Raw genomic sequence first — 27,750 nt, 5'->3', positions numbered from 1 at the left:
GTAATGTCCTGTACCAGCCTGTAGGCTGCCTCCTATATATCCTATATAGAAAGGCTTTTTGATTCCTTTTGTTGTTTTAGACATGATTTCTCTATCTTATTCGTTTTTTTTTTAAATTTAGATATACATTTAGATATTCTAAAAGATGATTACTTTATTTTTTTAACAAAAATGTTTAGATAAGTATCAGGTTTTGCATTATGATACAATCAAACTATAGCATTTGGTTAGAAAGGGAACACAATGCAAACATTTTTGTTACTCAGTATTTGATTATTCAAATAATTGAACAAAATAAGGGATGGTTAGTGATAATTCAAAACACGTTATACAGACATTTAGCAATAAATTGGTATTTTGTATTAATTTTAATTCAATAAGTAATAACTTTAGAAGGGAACAGCAATTATGATCGAACAGAAATAAACATAAAATAACAACAGCAAACAATCATTATCAAACTCTAGGTTAAAAAATGAAATGTTAATAATAATAATAATAATAATAATAATAATAATAATATTAATAAACATTACAAACATTTACAAACATTTTAACTATATACATACAAACTGTATTTATTTTATTTATTGTTGAATATGGAATATATATCAGGAACTCATATGCTAAAATAAAAACAAACAATAATTATCAAACCGTAAATTTAATAAAAAAATAAATATGGTAATAATAATAATGCTACATATTATTTGAAATATATACATACAAATTGTAGCCTAATTGTTTTACTAATCACTGCAGAAGTCACAGATAGTGACAAAGTGCTTCTTGCAGACTGGAAGTTTGCATTTTTTGCAAATAGTGCTGGTTTTAACATCTTCCGGCCAGCACATTTGGCACCTTTTTCTTTTGTCCGCTTGTCGATGTACCAGTCTGCACGCACCGGCAGACGAGGCAGCTGTAGGTGGACCGGACGATGAGGAAGACGAGGCAGCTGTAGGTGGACCGGCCAATGAAGAAGATGAGGCAGCTGTAGGTGGACAGGCCGATGAGGAAGATGAGGCAGATGAGGCAGCAGTAGGTGGACCGGCCGATGAGGAAGACGAGGCAGCTGTAGGTGGACCGGCCGGTGAGGAAGACGAGGCAGCTGTAGGTGGACCGGCCGATGAGGAAGACGAGGCAGCTGTAGGTGGACCGGCCGATGAGGAAGACGAGGGAGCTGTAGGTGGACAGGCCGATGAGGAAGATGAGTCAGCAGTAGGTGGACCAGCCAATAAAGAAGATGAGGCAGCCGTAGGTGGACCGGACGATGAGGAAGATGAGGCAAATGAGGCAGCAGTAGGTGGACCGGCTGATGAAGAAGATGAGGCAGCTGTAGGTCGACCGGCCGATGAGGAAGACGAGGCAGCTGTAGGTGGACCGGCCGATGAGGCAGCTGTAGGTGGACCAGCCAATGAAGAAGACGAGGCAGCTGTAGGTGGACCAGCCAATGAAGAAGATGAGGCAGCTGTAGGTGGACCGGCCGATGAGGAAGACGAGGCAGCTGTAGGTGGACCGGCCGATGAGGAAGACGAGGCAGCTGTAGGTGGACCGGCTGATGAAGAAGATGAGGCAGCTGTAGGTCGACCGGCCGATGAGGAAGACGAGGCAGCTGTAGGTGGACCGGCCGATGAGGCAGCTGTAGGTGGACCAGCCAATGAAGAAGATGAGGCAGCTGTAGGTGGACCGGCCGATGAGGAAAACGAGGCAGCTGTAGGTGGACAGGCCGATGGGAAAGATGAGGCAGATGAGGCAGCAGTAGGTGGACCAGCCAATAAAGAAGATGAGGCAGCCGTAGGTGGACCGGCCGATGAGGAAGATGAGGCAGATGAGGCAGCAGTAGGTGGACCGGCCGATGAAGAAGATGAGGCAGCTGTAGGTGGACCGGCCGATGAGGAAGACGAGGCAGCTGTAGGTGGACCGGCCGATGAGGCAGCTGTAGGTGGACCAGCCAATGAAGAAGATGAGGCAGCTGTAGGTTGACCGGCAGATGAGGAAGACGAGGCAGCTGTAGGTGGACCAGCCAATGAAGAAGATGAGGCAGCTGTAGGTGGACCGGCCGATGAGGAAGACGAGGCAGCTGTAGGTGGACCGGCCGATGAGGCAGCTGTAGGTGGACCAGCCAATGAAGAAGATGAGGCAGCTGTAGGTGGACCGGCAGATGAGGAAGACGAGGCAGCTGTAGGTGGACCAGCCAATGAAGAAGATGAGGCAGCTGTAGGTGGACCGGCCGATGAGGAAGATGAGGCAGATGAGGCAGCAGTAGGTGGACCGGCCGATGAGGCAGCTGTAGGTGGACCAGCCAATGAAGAAGATGAGGCAGCTGTAGGTGGACCGGCCGATGAGGCAGATGAGGCAGCAGTAGGTGGACCAGCCAATGAAGAAGATGAGGCAGCTGTAGGTGGACCAGCCAATGAAGAAGATGAGGCAGCTGTAGGTGGACCAGCCAATGAAGAAGATGAGGCAGCTGTAGGTGGACCGGCAGATGAGGTAGATGAAGCAGATGAGGCAGCTGTAGGTGGACCGGCAGATGAGGCAGCAGTAGGTGGACCGGCCGATGAGGCAGCAGTAGGTGGACCGGCCGATGAAGAAGATGAGGCAGCTGTAGGTGGACCGGCAGAAGAGGCAGCAGTAGGTGGACCGGCCGATGAAGAAGATGAGGCAGCTGTAGGTGGACCGGCAGATGAGGCAGACAAGGAAGACGAGGGACCAGCTTCCTCATCTCTAGAGTCCTTTACGCTTTTTAGGAAGCTCACAGAGGCCGGTGTTCGAGGAATGTGCGGACGCCTTTTCATGAATGGGTAGACCAGCGCTTTCCCCAGCTCCTGGAGAAAAATCCGCCTCTTTTAGCTTTTCTGCTGCCCCCAGGTTGGATTAATCTCCCTCCATAGAACGAAGGAGTTGTAGGCCGAGACATCCAGGATGTTAAAAAAGATAGCCATGGGCCAACGAGCTGTTTTTCGGGCACAGGTGTATGTTGCAACAATCTGTAATATTACACAAACATGTACAACATTTTAGTAAATCTATTTTATAATGCAATTTACTTTTTTCTCAATACATTTCAAGTTCAATTTATCATTTATCTTAGAATATAAGTAATTATTGTACAATTATTTTTAGCATTGAACAAATACCACATACCTTGTCTAGATTATCGACTCCTCCTTTGGTGGCATTGTAATCTAGAATCATCATGGGCTTTCTGTCTTCGCGGTCACTCACTCCTGCATTATCATGCATGGTGCTCATCAGAATCACATTCTTCTTTTTTGGGGGGGAGTACGACACGATGGTGTGTGTCTCAGTGAATCCAAAAAGTGAAGAATGAAGTGGCCTGTTTTGCATTGTCACCAATGCACTTGGGAGCTCCGCTCTGTTCTTCCTTACAGTGCCCAGCATCCTTATTTTTCTTTGCAGGAGCTCTGTACCAAGTGCATAAGACGTGAAAAAATTGTCACACGTGACAATGTGCCCCTTCAGATCGTGTACCAGGTCAAGCACCACACGTTTGCCCAGATGTTGTTCCCTTTGTGCTCCTTCAGGTTTACCCGTGTAGACCTGCATGTTGTAGCTGTAGCTGGATTTTGCGTCGCAGGCTGCCCATATTTTCAGGCCATATTTTGCCGGTTTGCTTGGCATATATTGTTTAAATTGGCACCGGCCTCTGAATCCAATCAAACATTCATCCACTGTGACATACATGCCTGGATTATACATCAGGGGAAGCCTTTCCACCCATTTGTCCCACAGTTCACGGATGGGTGCCAGTTTGTCGGTTTCTTTTCTTTGCCTTCTGGCTGTTTTGTCATCAAAACGAATAACACCAGACAATTTGATAAAATCTTTGAGAGGCATGGTGGCCCGAAAAATAGCTCTTCCCATCTCCCCATCCCACAGGCTTCGTGTTGATTCTCCGTTTGATTTCATAACACCAGCAAGAATCAAAAGACCCATGAAAGCTTTTAATTCAGCCCAGTCAATCTTTTTCCACTGATCGCCATAAACTCTGTTCCCCTCCATATTTGTCATGGTAACTAAGATGGTCTGAATAGAGCGTGGGAAAAACAATTCAAAAGTTGACTTGATATCCTCAGCTCTTGAAATCGCATACCTTGTGGGCCCAGGTCTCTTTCTGATGATCTCCTCTGCTCGTGCTCTTCCTGGAGTTTGTAGTGGAGGAGAAGAACTCCAAATTATTTCCCTATTTTTAGATTGGAATGATGGATCTCCCTGAGGGCCTTCCTCCTCTGAATCATCCTCTGATGGCTGATCATCTGTCACCTGAAACTCTGGGTCAACCTCTAAAGCATCCTCCGTGCCTGAAGAGTCATCATCTTCACTAAAGGCTTCATTGTCACTTGCCTGAAGCAAGAATTGCAGGGTCTCTTCAGCTGTATATCTCCTTGACATTTTTGCCGAAGAATGAATTTTGCTGTGGTAGCAGGCTGAGGGGAAAGTGACTGTTTTATAAACATATACTCTGATTGGTGTGGTGGTTACTGGGGGGCAATCTTGATTCTTTGATCTAACCAGTAGCCACAGTAGCAGGCAGGGGAGAAAATGTTGTTTTATAAACAAATACTGTGATTGGCCTGGAGAGAGTGAGTGTGTGTGTGTGTGTGTGTGTGTGTGTGTGTGTGTGTGTGTGTGTGTGTGTGTGTGTGTGTGTGTGTGTCTGTATGTCTGTGTCTGTAAGAGAGAGGATAAGAATATCTTTTGGATTTTAAATTATTTACGATTTATGATTTATTTATTTATGATTATTTATGTGTGTGCAAGCGTTTCATTTATTGATTTTATTTTACATTCTCAAAATTTGTTCTGTTGCAGTCTAACAGTACGTTTTCTCTCTCTCTCTCTCTCTCTCTCTCTCTCTCTCTCTCTCTGTATGTGTGTGTGTGTGTGTGTATTTGAGCAAGATTTGTTTTCATTTATTGATTTTATTTTGCATATTCTATAAATTTGCTGTTGCAGTCTTGCCTTCTCTCTCTCTCTCTCTCTCTCTCTCTCTCTCTGTGTGTGTGTGTGTGTGTGTGTGTGTGTATTTGCATTTGAGCGAGATGTTTTTTTTATTTATTGATTTTATTTTGCATATTCAAAAAATTTGCTGTTGCAGTCAGTTAATCTCTCTATCTCTCTCTCTCTCTCTGTGTGTATGTGTATGTGTGTGAGTGTGTGTGTGTGTGTGTGTGTGTGTGTGTTGCATTTGAGAGAGAGAGTCTCTTTTGTATTTTTTTAGCATATTCTCAAAATTTGCTGTTGCAGTCTTGCCAGTTAATCTCTCTCTCTCTCTCTCACTCTCTCTCTCTCTCTCTCTCTCTCTCTCTCTCTCTCTCTGTGTGTGTGTGTGTGTGTGTGTGTGTGTGTGTGAGTGAATGTGTGTGTGTGTGTGTGTGTGTGTGTGTGTGTGTGTGTGTTGCATTTGAGCGAGAGTCTCTTTTGTATTTTTTATTTATTTATTTTTGCATATTCTCAAAATTTGCTGTTGCAGTCTTACCAGTCTCTCTCTCTCTCTCTCTCTCTCTCTCTCTCTCTCTCTCTGTGTGTGTGTGTGTGTGAATTTGAGCAAGTTTTTTTTTTTTCATTTATTGATTTTATGTGGAATATTCTACAAATTTGCTGTTGCAGTCGCCAGTTTATCTGTGTATGTGTTTGGGTTTGTGTGCGTGGGTGTGTGTGGGGGGGGGGTCTTATTTGCACTCTTGATGTTCTAGAGTGTCAACCCTTCATTGCTGTACACTTTTTTCAGCACAGTTGCTGATCTGTAGCTTGTACCACCAAAAGTTTCTCTGAGTTTTCCTATTTTTTCATATTTCCCATTCATTTCCTATGTCGCCCGTTTTCGGGCGGGAGGAAGCTAAGTGTGACTTTTTTTTTTACGACCCTTTAACATATCAGAATCATCTCCTTGATTTTTTTGTGTGTTCATATAGGTATTACAACAAAAGTCACCAAGTTTCACCCCCATCCGATGAAGAAAAAAAATTAAACATTTCAAAACGTTCAAGTTTTCGCACGTTTTCGGGCGAAGAAGCCCAGAGGGTTAAGTGGTGGTTTGAATGTTGGTTTTAATGTATCAAACATGGAATCAAAACCAAGATGGGCAAGAAAGCCAAACTGGACAGAGGAACGGTGTTTACTGTTAGCCCAGTTAGTGGATGAACACAAGGCCATTCTTAAAGGAAAATTCGGGCCGGGTGTCACAGCAAGGGACAAGAAGCAGACATGGGCATGTATAGCACAAACTGTTAACGGTTCACTCCCCCTGCTTGTGCGCACCTATAAGCCTGCTATATTCATAAATACAGTTTTTTGAGCCTGCAAGGTGGGAATGTCCAGTCGAAACGAAATGAACTGTGACACAATAAGATGTTCTGAAAGTGCTGTAATTGTTTGTGTGATCACTCTGCTTACAGAAGGTTGTGACAGACCCAAATCATCACTATTGCATTGTTGCATTTTTCCAGTTGTCATATATCGTAATGTAATGATTACTTTAATTTCTGGCTCTATGGCATTTCTGCGCTGTGTCGGAGATGTTAGCACGTCTCTAATAAGATCAGTCACAAACATGATTCCCTCCACGATCTAATCTGTAGCGTCTTATTAACTCACTGTCATCCGTTGTCTGCAACACATTTCTTCTGCCTCTTCGTCTTTCTGCCATTTTCTCCTCTGCTAAAGAAACTCTTAAGCCTCTTAAAAGTCCTCGTCTGTGCTCCTAACAAGTTTGACCTTAAGACCTCTTTTAAGGGTTAAGATGCTTTCTGAATTACTTTTTTCTTTACTAGGATTTTTTCTTTAATTTTAAGAGTAAACGCCCACATTTCTAAGAATTTTCTTAGAATTTTGTCACTAAGAGCTACTTTTTGCATTAAGACTCTTTATGAATACGGGCCCTGGAATATATTTATTTCACTCATGAACACAGAGCAGGACTTTTACTTTCTGACCCCTGGACTTTACACTTCTGATTTTTGGAAATATAATGACTATGTTATTTTTATCTATATTACTGTTGGCAAACCCTCAAAAAGAATAAAGTCCTCATTCAGTTTGTATGAAATTGGGCATGCTTTGTCTAGAGACGCTTCTGTCAACAAGTCAAGTCTGCTTTTTTGTCAATTGTTCCACATATACAGCACATACATACAGATAATTGAAACTGTGAAAGGAGAGGAGCAAGGTCAGGAGGGAGTTCAGCTTTCTGACAGCCTGATGAATGAAGCTGTTCTTCAGTCTGCTGGTCCTGGCCTGGAGACTCCGCTGTCTCCTCCCTGATGGCAGTAGACTGAAGAAGCTGTGTGATGGTTGTGTGGGATCACCTGCAATACAGAGGGCTTTGCATGTGAGACAGGTTCTGTAAATTTCTTTAAAGGGGGGGGGTGGGGGGTCACCAATGATCTTATCAGCTGCTCTCACTATGTGCTGAAGTGTCTTCTGGCAGGAAGTGTTGCAGGCTGCATACCATACAGTGATGCAGCTCTTCAGGATGCTCTCCATGGTGCCTCTGTAGAAAGTGTACATGATGGGGTGCGGGGCTCTGGCTCTCCTCAGTTTGCGGAGGAAGTAGAGACGCTGATTTGATTTCTTGGTCAGTGCTGCTGTGTTTTCAGTCCAGGAGAGGTCCTCTGTGATGTGCACACCCAGGAACTTGGTGCTGCTCACTCTCTCCACAGTCACAACGTTGATGGTCAGGGGAACATGGTGAGTGTGTGGTCTCCTGAAGTCAACAAAAATCTATTTTGTCTTCTCCACGTTCAGAGAGAGATAGTTGTCACTGCACCATCCGGCCAGGCAGCTCACCTCATTCCTGTAGTTTGTCTCATCTCTGTTGCTAATGAAACCCACCACAGTCGTGTCATCCGCAAACTTAATAAAGAGGTTGGAATTGTGTGACGGTGTGCAGTCCTGGATCAGCAGAGTGAAGAGAAGGGGGCTCAACACACATCCTTGGGGAGCCCCAGTGTTCAGTGTGATGGTGCTGGATGTGTTGCTGCCAGAAGTGGACACTCCAGGGGTCAGAAAGTAAAAATCCTGCCATTTTCCGCCCATGAACTCAGCAGCTGATTTCAGCAGAGGAGGAATCAAATCATTCCTTCCAAGTCACAAACTAGTCTCAAGTTAAATCCCAAGTCCTCAAAGAGTTAAAGTGAATGAGATAATTAAGTGACTAATTAAATGATGATTGTGCATTAGTGCACAAAACAAAATTCTTCATGTTGCAATACATGAAAAAACTCCCATAATGCACTGCAGTACTATGAATAATTATTTGTCACCACTGTTGAGGATCATATGATTAATGATCATGACTAAATGCATAATCCTAAACAGTCCCCCCCCCCCTTAATATTGAAGTATTATGGTGGCAATATATAATAAAATATCACTATTTTTTTTAAGAATAATAGATTTGAATAAAGATCATACAGTCATCAAAAGCATAAGTTACTGCTAGTTTGTTTCTGCATTGCACAAATGTTTGCTGTGAAACAGTAATGCACTTGCTTAGAAGCAAACTTATGAAAACTGTTAAAAGTCTCAAGAGCCCAAATGAGGCAAATACTCACCAAAATTATGGCGACAAAGTTATTTTTTATTTTCCTTCCAACTGATTTCATCCAAGGCTGTGCTTAGTTGTAGTTCTTGCGTTTCTCTTTTCTTCAGTGATGTTGATTGTTAACAGCAGGTGTTCATCACTAATGCACAATCTTCATTTAATTAGTCACTAAATTATCTCATTAACTTTAACTCTTTGAGGACTTGGGATTTAACTTGAGACTTGTTGGTGACTTGGAAGGAATGACTTGGTTCCTCCTCTGATGAAATCAGCTGCTGAGTTCATGGGTGGAGCAAAAATATGGCAGGACTTTTACTCTTTGGCCCCTGGAGAGTCCACCTCTGGTTGCTGCAAACCCATACTGCCTGAGGTCTTCCAGTCAGAAAGTCCAACAGCCAGTTGCACGGCAAAGTATTGAGCCCCAGCTGGATCAGTTTCTTAATGAACTGTTGAGGGATGATTGTGTTGAATGCTGAACTGAAGTCTATAAGCAGCATTCTGACGTATGAGTATTTTTTTGTCCAGATGTGTGAGTGCTGAGTGGAGGTAGTGATGCGGTTAAAGCGGTTGGAAACTAAAATATGCAAACTGGAAGGGGTCCAGTGAGGGACAGACTTTATACAGTGCATGACTAGCCGTTCAAAGCACTTCAATGAGTGCAACTGGGTGGTAGTCAATGAAGCAGGATGGAGATGGCTTCTTCGGGACTGGAATGGTGGTGGTAGCTTTGAAGCAAGTGGGGACAACGGCCTGACTAAGTGAGATGTTGAAAAGACTTAATTGAATTCCACTGCACAGTCTCTCAGTACAAGCACAGGAATATGTACAGCTTGCCACATAATAAATTATCTTTCAAAGCCTTTGGGATACATTTTAATAATTTCATAATTTTCATGACCTGCCTACTGTAAGCACAATATCCAAAATAATCTTAGGATACATGTTGCGATATAGCCAATATCTTTTCCTATTTGACCTGATTGTGTCAATATGGATGTCTTTAAAATTGCACAGATCTTTTGTAGAGGTAATTTTGTTTGAATGATGCAGATGACTAAGTTTTTCCATTGTTACTTGGAATGAGTTATTATTTCAAACCTTTAAGGCCCATTTCCGTCACTCAGGCATATAAATAACACTGGTGTTGGTCAGTACTTTGTTTAGAGTGAGTGACTAGAAGTCAGGGAAGTGAAACCTCTGATCCCACATCCTCTTTCTACTCAGCTTTGGACATGTAAATGCCCTGAATAAACGGCAACCTAAAATGTGTTTTATGATGTGACGTTTTATACATATATATATATATATATATACAAAGGTTACACCAACAAAACCAAATTTAAGGTTAACCTGAATGATACTGATTTTAAATGTGTGTCTAATGAAATTCAACTGAATTAAAACTTTTTAAACATATAATCATGCAAAATCAAAGCAACAAAACAGCCACAAGCCACAAAAACTTTTGCTGATTTGTTTCAACCCCCTGGAGATTTGCTCATTAGACGTACATATGTGCAACAGGAAACACAGCCACTGTTGTATTTGCTTATTATTGGATTGCAACAGAATCTATAAATGATAGCTCTACGTGCGCCCTCATATGTCAGCAGATGTACACACAGCAAAAAATGAGTTTATTTGAGTCTACGCTTAAAATAAACACTGAAGTGGAGTTAAAGCTAATAAGATAATTAAGGGATTACTAGATCGATGATTGACCATTAGTGAAGACACCTGATGTTAACAAGCAGAATCACTGAAGGAAAGAGTTTATAAGTTTATTAAACCCATTTATATGGCATAGAAAAAAGCACAAATATGTTAAGTTGCTGGTCATGTTTTGGTAAAATAAACCTTATGGTTATACCTTACATCATTCTGAGTCCAGTCTCTGATTATATGGGTGGTGTGGTAATTTTACATTATTGTAGTGATGGGAGAAACAAACCTTTTTGAAGCTTCAAATAAGCTGAACCAATTGTTTCGCAAAATAATTAACTGATTCAAAGCATTCAAACACCCCACACTAGTGATGCCTGCTGGTCAAAAGTGTGTAAATGCAACAAGACTCAGGCTAAAACATGTATAATAACAGCTTAAAAAACTCAAACGTTTTAACCAGAGTGGCATATAATACATTAAATGTTATAAAGAAATGATGAAATCATGTTAAATAATGTGTTTTTAAAATATTTTATGTTAAATGTCTTTTTTAATGTACTATTTTTACATCACTAATCAGAGGTTAAAAGGAGAGAGGAAAGGGGAAATGAGGTAGAAATGACGCCGCTGTGGTTATAAATGAGGCTGCTAAACCTTCTTTGTTTCTCTTCATGTGTCATCTGCTTTCAGCTGATGAGTCGTCCTGCGCTACGGTATGACCAGTTTCTAATCATGTTTTGTTTGTTTGTTTATGCATTTTCAATGTTTCTACACTTAACAAAAAAAAAAAAATTCTGTTTTGAAATTATTTTCACTCAGAAATTGTTAGTAAATTTCACAAATAATTACAATTACAATTTTGAGGTAGAAAAACTGAAATAGATTTTCTTGTAAATATCAACCATATTGGAATTTGCAGGTGTTTCTTTGGTGATGTCAGTCAGAATGGCTCTACTTCTTCCTCTCATCTTCTCTCTCGTGATTCACAGTGAGTTTCTGATGCTTCTTAATAGGCTTATTCAGACATTCAGATTTTTGTGCATATCCGATTGGAATCCTCATATTTTCATTTCCTTCTGGAAATCCGTTTCCGTCTGACAACTCAAATTAAGGGAAGTCGTGGCCTAATGGTTAGAGAGTCGGACTCCCAATTGAAAGGTTGTGAGTTTGAGTCCCGGGCCGGCAGGAATTGTGGGTGGGGGGAGTGCATGTACAGTTCTCTCTCCACCTTCAATACCACGACTTAGGTGCCCTTGAGCATGGCATCGAACCCCCAACTGCTCCCCGGGTGCCGCAGCATAAATGGCTACCCACTGCTCTGGGTGTGTGCTCACAGTGTGTGTGTGTGTGTTCACTGCTCTGTGTGTGTGCACTTTGGATGGGGTAAATGCAGAGCACAAATTCTGAGTATGGGTCACCATACTTGGCTGAATGTCACTTCATTAGACTTAGAGTATCTTTTTCAGGTTCTCACACCACGGAAAACGTAAACACGTCAGATTTGTATTTGTTTTTTTTGGTTTTTTTTCTTTGGTTTTTTTTTGTAATTGGCCTGTCACAAAATCATTGCGATATTCAGTTGTAAGCCTATGGGCAAGACTTCTGGTTCATTAGCCATTGTAGGGAAACAACAGAAGAATAACAACATGCAGTTAAAAGTGTTTGTAATTAATGTATTAAGTAATGTAATTAATGTAGTAATTATTCATTAATGTATTAAGGTAAGACACACCAATTTGCAATCTCAAGCAACAAAACAAGCTGATTTGTACAGCTACAAATAGCTGGACATGGATGAGACTGGAAGCCAGACCCATATAATTGACAAATTACCGCTTTTATAGGAAAAATAAGGTGAATAATCGTTTTGGAAGCAGGGTTTCCAAGTTCATTTTGGACAGCTTTTAAACTGTTGCAGTTGGATTTATTTTTTCTCCTTAACCCTCTATGGTAAGCATTATGTTCTAACCATGAAATATTTTTTTAAATAAGTTTTTATTACATGAAATAGCTTCAATTATACAAATCCAAAAAAAAAAATTGTGACATTTTTCTTTGGGGGGTATTTAGGAAAACGTTACCATATGGCAACAGTGTACCACAATGGAAAATGCCTAAAAAAGTAGATTTTATATTAAATTATGATTATCTTTTTATTTAAATTGACATTTCTTTTAGATATTGATAGATTGTTATACCTGGAACTTGTGCAAACCAAAAGTAAGTAGATTCCTATCATTTAACCTTCAAAATGGTACTTAAAAGTATTATTATAATGCTTGCAAACGGACAAAAAAATAGCTTTTGTACCATATACGGATATCAAATTCATCAACATTTTATTGTTTTACATCCTCAAAGATTCCAACAACAAAAACAAATATTTTTGTAAGTATTTTATACAAGTTAAGTAAATGTATGGTAGCTTGGAACACGCACTAATACCATGTAGAACATGAAAACATAAAATACAGGTATTACGATATAGGCAGCTCCCTGAAGTAAAGTGAAAAGTGAAAGTTGTGACATTTGCCAAGTTTGGTAACCCATACTTGGAATTGGTGCTCTTCATTTAACCCATCCAAGTGCACACACACATCAGTGAGAAGTGAACACTGAGTGAACACACACACCGGAGCAGTGGGCGGCTATTGATCCAGCGACCGGCGGGGCAACTGGAGGTTTAGTGCCTTTCATCTACAGCGATATCATTGACTTGATTGCAAATAAATGCACAGACACTATTTAACTGAACAGAGATGACATAACTGAATCCAATGATGAACTGCCTTTAACTATCATTTTTGCATTATTGACACTGTTTTCCTAATGAATGTTGTTCAGTTGCTTTGACGCAATGTATTTTGTTTAAAGCGCTATATAAATAAAGGTGACTTTGACTTTGACTCAAGGGCACTTCAACCGTAGGTATTGAGGTTGGAAGAGAGCGCTGTTCATTCACAACCTCCCACCTACAAGTACTGCCAGCACAGAGACTCAAACTGGTGACCTTTGGGTAACTAGTCCAACACTCTGACCATTAGGGCACAGCTGCCCCTCAGTGTGGGTTTTCCCAGTCCATCCATGTGCATCCGTCTAAATCCAACTCATGTCAAATTTCATGACATCCCATGAAACTGCAAAAAGCAGTTCCTTTCAGCTGTGATGTAAAGGTGCAAGTCACATTTGCTGCACTTCATGCGGATGATCCCCCTGCAGCCAGGGTATTTGCACTTCCCTTTCTTCTCCATGACAGGCCAACTCTGCACTCTTCCTATTGCCCTTTCCATAAAATAGCTGTATTCATTTTCTGAAAAGAAGACATAATTTTGTTATTTATACATAAATACAACTATACTACAATAAACACTTCAAATCATTAAATAACTGTGATAATTTTATTGATGCTACTACCTATAAAAAGTCCCAATGGGGAAATACATTACTGCAATTCCACTGTGGTACAGAGTTGCCATATGGCAACCTTGATATTTTCTTAATTTACATTAAAAATATGTTAGACAAAATAGATTTATGAATTAGAATATCTAATTTACTTACCAAAGATGTTGCAAAAAAATCCCCCTTGAGAAAAGATGTTTAGAAATTAGGTTGATAGAGCATTTTCTGGAGCACTTCAACAGGTGTCTTCTGTTTGAGGTTGACCATGGGAAAAGGAGTTTTGGGAGGACATTCAGTTGTCATGTGACTTAAAAACAGCACATCATTGGCTACCTTAACGCCTACACTTTTAATTCCCATAATGTGATATATCGTAGTTTTTTTCAGGAAATGAGTATAAATTAATTGTTGCCATATGGCAACTCCGTACCATAGAGGGTTAAAGGTTTGAAATATTGCATCAATTAAATTTAATCAAAATGCTTGTAGTGAAATATTTTGTGTTCTACATTGTCAGAAATAGGGATACAGTAGGAGTCCATTTCTGTCCCCCAAGGTACAATCTACACTAATGTACCCCATACACTCAAAAAAATGTACTTTCAGTTTTGCCAGTTTTATTTAATCCGTTCTTGTTGTGATTACTTAAAAAAATTTATTTAACAATGTGAACTTAATTTAGTCCAGTTCATTCAACAAAAAAGTGTGTATTGTCAGCTTTACTTAAAAATTATTTGTTCAGCCAACATAACATTTTTGCATAAAAGTAACAGATTAATAAAACCAATACAGACTTGAATCTCATTGGCTAAGGATTTTGCAGTTAGGGATGCGCTGGTACTAGTATCGGTACCGAACGGTACCCGGGCAAATTAAATTTGGAAGTGATCATCCTTATCCCCTTGAAGTGGGGACTTTGGAGTGAATAGGGCATGTGTTGCCATTAAGTAGTCGTTAGGAATGCACTTTGCTAAAGGAGCAACATAATTTCCTCATTATCTTCAGCTGGCATGTTCCTGTGACAGCGCAGCATGTGTCCGTCAGCAGATGTCGCGGTTTTACTGTTATAAATGTTTTTTTTGTTTTGTTTTTTATTGTTGTTAGCATAACCATTGCAAATTAACATACATTTTATATTTAAATACGTTTTAAAAATATGCTACACTGTAAAACCCGACAAGTAAACTTAACTCAAACCGTTTGAGTAAACAGATTGCCTTGATTTAAACCATGTAAGTTTTAAAACTTTGCGATTAAGTAATTAAGTGATTAATTGAGTGATAATTGTGAATTAGTGATGAACAGCTGCTGTTAACAAACAGAATCACTGAAGAAAAGAGAAACACAAGAACTACTACAACTGACTTCAGACACAGTCTTAGATGAAATCAACTGAAATAAAATACATGAAATCTCTCAAGATCTGATTAAACAACCCCACAAACAGCATCACCAGCTCCACTTATTAATAACCAGACTGACTTTATTTCTGTCAGACGTCTACAGAAGATCTTATTGAGAATGAACTAAGGTTTAGATGTTGATTTATTGTTTCATTTGAAGTAACCATGTTAGAGATCAGTGTTTGCTTTAGTTGGGCTCTTGACCCTTGACTTCTGTCTTAGTCTTTTCTCTGGCTGTTATAACCGTGTGTATTTAAAACATATTTGTTGTAACTCAATTTAATAAAAGGAAATTATGTCGCTCCTTTTGCAAAGTGCATTCCTAACGACTACTTAATGGCAACACATGCCCTATTCACTCCAAAGTCCCCACTTCAAGGGGATAAGGATGATCACTTCCAAATTTAATTTGCCCGGGTACCGTTCGGTACCGATACTAGTACCAGCGCATCCCTATTTGCACCACCATTAGATAGGTACATGAGTAATAAATGATCAAGCTTGAAATAAAGAACGTGTTTTGTTATATGTTAGAACAAAAAATAGCAATGAATAAATACATGGTTGAAAATGTAACGTTGTCTCTCAAAGATATTTGTGATCTGTTTGATAAACTGTTATTAAGAGAAGATATATATGTTCAGTTGGATTGAGCAGCTGCACTCTGATTGAATGATTGATTCAGTGTTGTGGACTTATTAAATCCTAATTAAAGGGGGTGGTGTTTCTGAAGTGGCATTACTCAATTTTCTTGTCATCATTAAATACAATTTTCATGTAAAATTAACTCAATTGTTGTTTGTTGACTCTACTAAGGTTTGTTAAGTTAGGTTTACTTAAACTTCTTTTGTAAAATGAACTAAATTAATGTTTGTTGAGATTACTTAAACAAATTGCGTGGAACCTGTTGACATAATATTTTTAATTAAACCCAACATTTCATTTTTTTGAGTGTAGGGCTTATTATTGGACTTCATTATTCATTATTCTTGTTATGTGCCAAATCACGGTTATCAGCAAAATGAAAACCGCCTGTTCCCACATGATTTGGACTGGGTCCAATGGGATCCTGTTCCCATTGCAGCCCTCTTGTAGGCCTAAAGATCATGGCTTGAATACTCCTCAGAGTATTCCGTGTTGAGTGTCTGGTGTTGCTTTCTTAGAACAGAAAATAGTTTGCAAAATATAATAGAAAAAGAACAGAACATTAAAAGAATACAGGGGGAAAAAACAACCCCACTCACATACCCCCAAGCCCACCTGAACTATCACTTGTCCCACCCTTCATCTCAAGACGAAATACAATCCAGTGTAAAGGCAACATGCTGTCATGCTGTAAGATAACATCTGTAATGAAGATTGTATTTTTTGTTTATAGAAACCAATGCAGATATTCAGTAAAACAAATGGGTGTTACAGTACACACAAATCAAATTTGAGCAGTTGCCATACACAGTGTGGACAGTCAGTCATCTAGATCAGATTCTCATTGGATGTGCGCAAAATCAGATTTGGACTGACATTGTAAAGAATGTTCAATTATTTGCTGTGTTGTGCTTCCAGTTATGTATATAAAGGAACTGTATACATGTAAAAATTAAGTACTTGTAATTAGATTATATCACATTTTAACATACAATCAAATTAAAGTAACTTTTTTATTGATAACATTTAACAATTACATTGCAAATAGTACAAAAACTCACAAATTCACATTATTTCTTATTTAAATGTAATATAGGGATTTGTGTAATTTGGAGTCAGCAACAGATTACATTTTATAAGTAATCTATAATCTTAAGGAATAAACCAAATAATTCTCCTGTATACCATTGGAGTAGTACAAGAATGAAATCTGTCTTTATGTTTATCCAATGCTTTACCCACACTGCAAAAAGAGATTAGATTGTTAAAATAGAAGCAAGTACACCAACTGGCAGCTTTGAGCAGCTTTCGACATTAACACAAAAATAACACTGATCATAACAATTTAGGAAGGAGATTGTCAAATTTTGGGCAAGAAAGCAAGATTGATGTTCAAAGAGATGCACAGCATGACCATCACATGTAAACCCATAGTAATCACAATAACAAGCTCTTTGGACTGGTTTCCCACACCCAAGACAAAGTCCAGGCTCCTTCTAGACCTTTTGATCTTTTGTTCCTCACAAAGCACAATCTAACGTTCACAGAATGACAGAAAGACTGCCTTTTACATACACCGATGCAACTAGACATATAAACAAATATCAGCCATTACATAACTTCATAGCATGCATGTAACCCACACATTTGTCTATAATGTTTTAATCACTCATTGTGTATGTATTTTGAATAAGTATTTTATAGTTTATAGGATTGTATTCATGTTGGGTATGTATGAGTGTGAAAATTCATGTTTATATCAATCAATATTTGTTCAATGTATCATATTCTTGTTATAGGAATCATGTCCAAAATTGTACTCCGCAAGAGTGGGAAAATGCTGTTCATGTGACTGATAAGATAACATTTGATTGAGAAACTTGGAGGTGAAATATACAAAGCTTCGGCAAAGACAATATCTACACCATTTGGGAGGTGTCCCACAGCCCGGTTTGAATACTCAGGACACCATCAAAATATGCTTTTTAGCTTTTTGGTGATGCTTCTTAGCGCTTTTTGAGCATGCTCTGGTTTACACACCAACTCCTCCAAAACCATGAGGAATAACACCACCTAGTCTCAAACTTTACTTCTATGCTTTTACTTTAGTTTCTCTTATTTTCCATTGGGAGTTTTGTGTTCTGAATTAAGTTTTGTAATGCTGTGTCTCTGAGTCTAAAACTTCAGACAACTCCATACATTGGCCTTCTGTCGACGTATGCATGCAAACATAATTGCTGGATTGTTTTTATGTTACACACTCAAATTACAACGCATCCACGATTATCTCTGAACCCAAACACGCTGAACAGATAACAATTCATTAAGTAGTCAATTTATGCTTATCCTTTCAATGCATTCGTGGATAACATTTGGATAAAGATTGCATGTTAATGTCAAGTGTAAACACAGTTTTTGTTATGGCAAGGAGTACCAAAAAGTGTATTAATCTCAACAATGGTGACAATCAAAAGCTTCATTCTGCAATGGATGCTGGGTACCTAGTCTCTGTGCAGTGAGTGCACTTTGACCTCACATTATTATAAGCACACACCACTTTTAGCTCACTGTGACCTCACATTGTGACCTCATCTTGAGTAACCTGTGAGCTCATGGTGACATCACTGTGAGATCAAATTGTAGCCCAATTCGATGGGGAAACCACTTGGCAACACTGCTACTCAACAACCAAAAGACGTTTAAAAATCTTGAGCAAATACATTCTGTTAGGGTCAGAGTATTCTGGCAAACCATTTACAAATCAAGTTTCGCAATCGGCAAAGCAATCTGTGGTACATGCCTCTACCAACACGTGATGGGTAACTTGCGAAGCCCAATGTTCTCTGTGTTTTCCAGCACTATATATCATAGAAAGAACAAGGTTTGAGAAGTAGAAGGTGGGAAAACTGTTAAAATACTTCAAAGTTAAAGTTCATGCAAACAGATGTTAATATACAAGTTTCAGTCAAATATTGATGGTTTAAGCCTATAACAAAACCCAGTGTTTAAGCAGAGCGCAAACAATTATATCTGGAACATTAGAATACTGTAGACTATCCAATATGCGCTCACTTCCGCGTATTCAACGTGGGTTAAAGAACACAATGTTCACTTGCATTTATGTCCAATAACTATATACAGACCGTTCTCATCCCAAGGCGTCATATACTGACCCTTTTGACATTTCGTCAACATCCTACGCACATGGCACCCTCTAGCGTCAATATTAGACGCAGATAAATATGGGCCAGAAGGCGCCTCCTAGCGGTCTAACCCTAACCCTAACCCATAATCTGTGTCTCATATTTATGCTAGAGGGTGCCATATGCGTAGGATGTTGACGAAATGTCAAAAGGGTCAGTATATGATGTCTTGGGATGAGAATGCGTTACAATATAACACGATATAATAAAAATCTGAGATGTTTAAAGGTCCTTTGAAATAACGCTAACCACTTGTTTTGGTATGATGGAAATTTAAATTAGATCATTAATTACTACATTTATATTAGCAGACTATTTTATTACTAATGAGATCAATAAAAGCAGAATATAGAAAGAAAGTGTTTATTGATGAAAAACAAGTAACCTAGATAGAAAAAAACAGAGAGCAAGTAGAGGGTCAAGGGTTTTCTTTAATTAAATGCAAACATGTAAACAAATATGTACAGAATTATGTGAAGTTACATATTTAAATACATTTTACAGTTACATTGTGTGGCATAGGTAAGTAGTAGTTCTCAGAAAATAATGGGTGTGGGGGTACACTGACTGAACTGCTGTGAAGAGAGAACTGAAGATGAACACCGAGCCGAGCCAGATAACAAACGTACACGCCCACTGCTGGAGCAGTTTTCGTTCTCGAGTCAAGAACCACACAGCAAAATCCCCAGAGTAAAATTAACTCTGTTCAGAGAACATTTGGTCCCTCTCTACAGAGAGTTAAAATAACTCTGAAACAGAGTAAAAGTTAATGAGATACTTAAGTGATTAATTAAGTGATGATTGTGCATTAATGATGGACATCTGCTGTTAACAAGTTCTCAGCAGAGGAGGATTCAACAACTCCACAAACAGCATTACCAGCTTCACTTATTACTAACCAGGGGTGCGTTTCCCGAAAGCATCGTTGGCCAACTATGGTCGCAAGTTCATCGCAATGTCCATTGAACTCTATTGGTAACGACGGAACTTGCGACCATAGTTGGCCAACGATGCTTTCGGGAAACGCACCCCAGACTGACTTTATTTCTGTCAGACATCTACAGAAGGTCTTATTAAGAATTAGCAGAGGTTTAGATGTTGATGATTTATTGAAAATGTATGATTACCATTATAGTGATGAGTGTTTCCTTCAGTTGGGCAGTTTGACTCTTCTTGCGAGTTTGTGGATTTTGTAACAGCTTTTACCAAAACATGTAATTTGTTACAAAGAAAACCAAAAACAAAGATGATCAGGTGATATAGTGTTTAACAGCAGATAGTAAAAAAATGCGCTTATATCGTCACTGTCCAAAAGTGGTCATTTGATGTTAATAGATTATATTCACTAACAATACTCTCTTGCTACAGATTGGACATTTTGAATTTTTTTAAATACATAATAGGGGATTTTTTTTTTCTGAGACACAGACATCAAGAATCAGCTTATGAATCTCAACAATGGTAACATGCTTCATGCTGCAATGCATGCTGGGAGCCACAATAGTATAAAACTCATGGCTCCCAGGATGCATTGCGGCATGAAACATGTTACCATTGTTGAGATTCATAAGCTGATTCTTGATGTCTGTGTCTCAGAAAAAAAAAAATCCCCTATTATGTATTTAAAAAAATTCAAAATGTCCAATTTGTGGCAAGAGAGTATTGTTAGTGAACATAATCTATTAACATCAAATGACCACTTTTGGACAGTGATGATATAAGCGCATCATTCTACTTTTTGTTGTTGAAAATTAGATCACCTGAATATCTTTGCATCTGGCATTCGTTGCAACAAATTACATGTTTTGGTATAAGCTGTTACAAAAACCATAAACACTCAAAAAATATAAGCTAGAGTCAAACTGCCCAACTAAAGGAAACATTCATCACGATAATGGTGATCATACATTTTCAATAAATCGTCAACATCTAAACCTCAATGCTCAATACGAACTTCTGTAAATGTATGACAGAAATAAAGTTAGTCTGGTTAGTAATAAGTGAAGCTGGTAATGCTGTTTATGGAGTTGTTTAATCCTCCTCTGCTGAGAACTTGTTAACAGCAGGTGTTCATCATTAATGCCCAATCATCACTTAATTAATCACTTAAGTATCTCATTAACTTTTACTCTGTTTCAGAGTTATTTTAACTCTCTGTAGAGAGGGACCAAATGTTCTCTGAACAGAGTTAATTTTACTCTGGGGATTTTGCTGTGCAGTAACACTCAATTAATCACTTAATTGCAATGTATAGCTTCTTTTTCTGAACTCAACTGAATTAAGTTTAGAGTACTTAAATGGTTTAAGGCAATCAGTTTACTCAAATGGTTTGAGTTAACATAACTTGTCAGGTTTTAGTGAGGCTGTGTCTGAAGTCAGTTGTAGTTCCTTTCTCTCTTTTCTTCATTAATTCTGTTTGTTAACAGCAGCTGTTCATCAATAATGCACAATTATCACTCAATTAATCACTTAATTACTTAATTGCAATGTATATCTTCTTTCAGTGAACTCAACTGAATTAAGTTCATAGTTCTTAAATGGTTTAAGGCAATTGGTTTCCTAGAACGGTTTGAGTAAACCTAATTTGTCAGGTTTTTAAGGATATCTGTTTACTCAAATGGTTTGAGTTAAGTTACTTGTCTGGTTTTACAGTCCAGATATAATTGTTTGCGCTCTGCTTAAACACTGGATTTTGTTATAGGCCTAAACCATCAATATTTGACTGAAACTTGTCTATTAATATCTGTTTGCATTAACTTTAACTTAAATGTTGTGCCCTGCCTTCTACTTCTCAAACCTTGTTCTTTCCATGATATATAGTGCTGGAAAACACAGAGAACATTGTGCTTCGCCAGTTACCCATCACGTGTTAGTAGAGGCGTTTACCACAGATTGCTTTGCCGATTGCGAAATGTGATTTGTAAACGGTTTGCCAGAATATACTCTGACCTGTTAGTAACTGCTACTAATCTTTTCTTATGAATTCTGTGTTTCAGAGGTTTCTAGTGCTGGTTGGGGTGTGAGTTACAGACATTCACACATCTGTGCACTAAAGGACTCATCAGTGACATTCTACTGCACTTACACATACCCTACTGGATATGAGATCAAGAAAGTGTTCTGGACCAAAACACTTGTTAAAGATGGAAGTAAAGAATCAGGTGAAGAAGGAGAGCAACATAAAGATCTGTCTGAGGACCCTGAATACAGTCAGAGGCTTCAGTATCTGGGAGATAAACAGAAGAACTGCACCACCAGACTGAATCATGTGACACAGAAGGATTCACAGATGTATTTCAGATTCATCACTGATGATGATGATGATGAAGATGATGATGATGATGATAGGCAGGAACAGACTAGTGATCCAGGAGTGTCTCTTACTGTCACAGGTGACTTTGATGAAGTTTCACTCTTCTTCTGTGCATTATGTTGAATAATAATCAGTGTATGACAGCAGCACTAGATATATGTGTGTGTTGTGTTCAGATCTTCAGGTGGAGTCTCCTGAGACAGTGAAAGAGGGAGATCCAGTCTGTCTGACATGTAAAAGCAGCTGCGATCTGACTGACAGAGCAACATTCATCTGGTACAGAAACTCACAGCCATTAACTGAGAGAAGAGACAGAAACAATCAACTCCTGCTTCAGTCAGTCAGAAGAGAGGATGCAGGCAGATACAGCTGTGCTCTACAGGAACACACTTACATCTCTCCTGCTGTTCAGCTCAATGTCACCTGTGAGTATTTATGAAAAAAAAGTCAGCCACACTGCTTTTAACTCCCATATTTAATAAAAGGCAACGTTTCGATATAGGCCTTACAATCAACTGACCAACTCTGTGATTTAAATTAGCTTGATTGGGTCTAAACAAGCCTAATAGCCCCACCATTATGGGGCGCCATTTTTAAAGCGGCTCACGCTGAAAATAACAGCAACATTTTGTCACATTTAGCTTCAAACAATGTTTAAAAACTGGTATGAATATTTGTCGACTTAGAGATATTTTAAATAGTTAAATATAAATATTAGAAGGTTACACCTAAATGTTAAATCTAAATGTTTCGATTGAAACTAAATATTTAGCTAATATGCAAATTAAAAATGACAATTACCGGAAGTGCCAAAATAAAAGCTCGGTGAGGTCAGTGTGTGTTTATAGCATTCTATGGTAGTCTATACAGTCCATGGTGAAGACATAGGTCATGTAAAAAGAAAGATAAGTAAAGCAGCACATGGTAGATGGTAGAGTGCAAACCAGTGAAGTAAACAGTGCAGATATAATGATTGTAACAACTTTATTTACAGGAAATACATATTTGATATTTATTATTTTAAATAAATCACTCATATAAAGTTTTGGTCACATGGCCCCCCTCATGATCATGTTAAATAAATGTGATTATGATTTTTGCCATAATCGAGCAGCCCTAGATTACGAGAGGAAGAAAAAGAACGTCCGTTTCTGAGAATACCTGCGTGTGTTGTTTACTCGTATCTTGTCACGCTGTCTGGTCTCCCTGGGTGTCCACTAGTGGTCTCACTTCCCCATACGCACCTCACCGTAGGCACTACAATTCCCACATAGCCTTGTCTCTTCATCACAGTAATTGCACTCCTGTTAATTGCACTCAGGTGTCTTCACTTGATAGTCATTACCCTGCCGATATTAACCGGCCTTTTTCTGTTTTGTCTTGATGGAGTCCTTTCATTCCGTCACCCAGTTTCCTCGCCTTCCTAGTTTCCTCGTCTTCCGAGTTTCCTGTTCCAGTTCCTATTCCCATTTCTGTTCCTTCCCTGTTTGTCTGATGTTTGGATTGATTTCTGGTTTTGACCCCTGCTTGTTGGACTCTGATTTGGATTACCCATAAAAACCCACACTGCAATTGGATCTCTTTTCTCCTGTATTTCTCTGGGTCTCCGATTGTAACAGATCTCTGTTTGTCTTGATGGAGTCCTTCTGTTACGATCGGAGACCTGGATATTCAGGAAAATAAAGATGGCATGACCATAAAAAACGATCTTTTTCACAAGCCCACGGATCGAAATACTGTATTGCATGGGTTTTTATCCCAGGTCGTTGGTCAAAAGTCTTCCGATCAGTCAGTTTAACTGTGTAAGTCCAATATGCTGCGATAATACATCTTACTCAAAGCAGGCTGCGGACTGGAAAAGAAAATTCCTCAATAGCGGGTACAAACAAGATTGTATTAATTCAGCTGAGTTTCTTCACTCAAATAAGTGCACTAAAAATCCAAACAAGTCCCCTTTATGTTGCGTAAAATATTCCCCACTTGTGTCAGAATTTAGAAAATCTGTTTGCAAACATTGACACATTATTGATTCGGACCCTAAACTAATCAGAGTCTTCCCAGAAAAACCTAAGTAAACCTTAGTATGCCCCTAACTTAAAAGACCTATATGTCCACAATTCACAATGTCTTTTCTTAGAAGGCCAGATAGTAACTAGATGTGGCAGTTGTGCCCAGTGCTCCTACAGTAAGTGCAAACATTTTAATCATCCACACACTAGCAAGACATTATATATTTGTGGTGTTATTACATGTAGCACCACACATGTTATTTATTTTATTCACTGCCCATGCGGCTTACCATATGAGGGCAAAACAACGAGAGGGCTACGGACCAGAATTACCATTAGAAGTGGGGATGAACGCAGCCCTGTCGCCGCTTATTTTAAACTAGCAGGGCAAAAGGTCAGCACCCTTAGAAATATTGGGGTGGAGCAGGTCAATAAACCATCTAGAGAAGGAAATCATGGTAAAAGGCTTCTCCAACGGGAATAATTTTACGATACATTATTTAAATATAATGTCTCCCTATGGTCTTAATGAAGAATTTGATATGAAGCCATTCTTATAAAAAGTAGGGATGTGTTTATATGTGCATATATATATTTTTTGTAGGAAATTGTCTGCTGACTACATTTCAGTTGGTTTTATGCATATGTGAGGTGATGTTCTCTAATTATTTGGGGTTGGCTTGTGTATATATAGAACTGTTTCTTCCATTGAGTGCTTTTCTATGCAAGTGTTCTGTTAATTGAGTAAAGGGTGGGGCTATTAGGCTTTTTTAGATCCAATCAAGCACAGGGTGGGTCAGTTGATCGTAAGGTGGCTTATATATCCCTTTAGTGAAGTGACATTCATCCAAGTATGGTGACCCATACTCAGAATTCATGCTCTGCATTTAATTCATCACAAGTACACACGGCATCATTTATGCTGCGGTACTCGCTCAAAGACACCAAAGTCATGTTATTGCCGGCCCGAGACTCAAACCCACAACCCTAGAGTTAGGAGTCAAACACTCTAACCACTAGGCCATGACTTCCCCTTTATCAAATGTGTTCACAATTTGCCTATAGAAGACCCAGCAGGGTCGAAACGTTGCCTTTTATTAAATATGTGAGTTAAAAGCGGATATTAATTTTTTTTCACTTTAGTAATTTCTTTTGTCCTGCACCTGCCAGAAGGTGGTATGTGCACACAATTACTTGTTTAACAATAGATGTGAGTATTTGGTTATAATTTGTAAAAAAAAAAAAGTTAAAAAGATTGTTGACTGTAAATATAAAAAGAAAATATTATATAATAATTAGCTCATCAACTATAAAATTTTACATCCATTACATCCTAAATGAGTATCTCCTGACTGGAAATCAAGAGTGAAAAATGTTGTGAGAACTTGCATTATTATTGTGACCAAATGGAACACAACAGATATTCAACGAAATAAAAAATGATGTACATAATTTTCTAAACGCAGTTTTTTTTTTTAAGACCCTCCTAGGAACGTCTCAGTGTCCATCAGTTCATCTGGTGAAATAGTGGAGGGAGATTCAGTGACTCTGATCTGCAGCAGTGATTCAAACCCTCCTGCAGAAATCAGCTGGTTTAAAGGAAGAAAGATTGTAGGATCTGGAAGAATCTACAGCATCTCAAAGATCAGCTCTGATCACAGTGGAGAATACAAGTGCAAGTCCAAAAACAAACATGGAGAGAAATACTCTGATGCTGTGACTTTAAATGTTATGTGTGAGTTAATAATGGTTACGTAACAGTGACTTTAAATCCTCTAAACAAAGTTTATGATGTTAAAATTATTGTGATATTTAATGATGTCAAAGTTTTTCTGTGTTAGATTCTCCAAAGAATGTATCAGTGTACATAAATGGATCTGGTGAAATAGTGGAAGGAGATTCAGTGACTCTGATCTGCAGCAGTGATTCAAACCCTCCTGCTCTGAACTTCAGCTGGTTTAAAGGAGGAACGTTTGTAGGATCTGGAATAATCTATAACATCTCAAACATCAGATCTGATCACAGTGGAGAATACAAGTGCAAGTCCAGAAATAAACACGGAGGGAAAGAATCTGATACAGTGATGCTGAATGTGATGTGTGAGTGAATGTTGGTGCAAGAACTAAGAACAGATCCTCTAGTTCCAGTGTGTTTTATTATTGTTCACTGATGAGACATTTCATTCTTTCTGTTTTAGATGCTCCAAGAAATGTTGTGGTGACCATTAATTCATCTGCTAAAATAGTGGAGGGAGATTCAGTGACTCTGATCTGCAGCAGTGATTCAAACCCTCCTGCAGAAATCAGCTGGATGAAAGGAGGAAAGATTGTAGGATCTGGAAGAATCTACAGCATCTCAAAGATCAGCTCTGATCACAGTGGAGAATACAAGTGCAAGTCCAGAAATAAACATGGAGAGAAAGACTCCAATGTTGTGACTTTAAACATCATGTGTAAGTTAATGATGGTTCAATAACTGGTATCAAACAGATTAGTGGGTTAACAATTGTAAAACATGATCGTGACACTTCATTTGTCTGGTTAAGATGCACCTAGAAACGTCTCAGTGTTCATAAATGGATCTGGTGAAATAGTGGAGGGAGATTCAGTGACTCTGATCTGCAGCAGTGATTCAAACCCTCCTGCTCAGAACTTCAGCTGGTTTAAAGGAGAAATGTTTCTAGGATCTGGAAGAATCTACCGCATCTCAAACATCACTTCTGATGATAGTAAAAAATACAAGTGCAACTCCATCAATGAACATGGAGAGAAACACTCTGATGCTGTGAATTTAAACATAATGTGTGAGTTAATAATGCATCATTGACTGGTATCAAACATATTAATCGGTTAACAATTGTAAAACATGAATGTGACTCTTCATATGTCTGATTTAGATGCACCGAGGATTGTCTCAGTGTTAATAAATGGACCTGGTGAAATAGTGGAAGGAGATTCAGTGACTCTGATCTGCAGCAGTGATTCAAACCCTCCTGCTCTGAACTTCAGCTGGTTTAAGGAGAATCAAAGCTCCTCTGTTGGATCTGGACAGAGTTTCAGTGCACAACAGAGTGGACTCTTCTACTGTGAAGCTCACAATCAACACGGATCTCAGAGATCAGACGCTGTTTTTGTCACTGTTAAAGGTGAATCAGTTAAATATTTCTGCTGAGCATTTGTTTGAAAAATAATGAATGAATGCATAAATGTTGTTAAGGTGCAATTTGCAGATGATATGATGAATCCTTAGCTCATTAATATCAATCAGGTTGTATTGACATTGCATGGTAAATTCACTGGAATTTCCATTCTTATACCACTCTTACATATTACACTGGCTGACATATATGTTTAGTCACCAGTGAACATGTTATGATTTTTGCATTTAATAAGTGTGGCATATATTTCTATTTTGTAAAGACATAAAATCCAACTTTACTTTTCATTCCTTTTCAGGAGGAGATAAAACAGTCCTGTACACAGCTGTTGTGATCGCAGCCGGTTGTGGAGTTTTATTTCTCATCTGCATCATCATGTTCATGAGG

At 38.8% G+C, this 27,750-nt stretch overlaps 2 protein-coding genes across 2 annotated transcripts in view; both read left to right on the top strand.

The window, feature by feature from the left end:
- LOC132144112 (B-cell receptor CD22-like) overlaps window positions 1-27,750 on the top strand; it is a 168,382-nt gene that overhangs the window by 7,234 nt on the left and 133,398 nt on the right. The window lies entirely within an intron of this gene.
- Window positions 10,820-26,038, top strand: LOC132144123 (sialic acid-binding Ig-like lectin 14). The gene is made up of 5 exons (XM_059554882.1): window positions 10,820-10,944; window positions 11,151-11,219; window positions 21,881-22,276; window positions 22,374-22,622; window positions 25,687-26,038. Exons 2-5 carry the CDS (start codon window positions 11,165-11,167, stop codon window positions 25,962-25,964), a joined length of 978 nt encoding a protein of 325 aa, XP_059410865.1. The 5' UTR covers window positions 10,820-10,944; window positions 11,151-11,164; the 3' UTR covers window positions 25,965-26,038.

This window comes from Carassius carassius, chromosome 7 (assembly GCF_963082965.1).
Source record: "Carassius carassius chromosome 7, fCarCar2.1, whole genome shotgun sequence".
NCBI lineage: Eukaryota > Metazoa > Chordata > Actinopteri > Cypriniformes > Cyprinidae > Carassius > Carassius carassius.
This window is presented reverse-complemented; position numbering and strand designations above follow the sequence as displayed.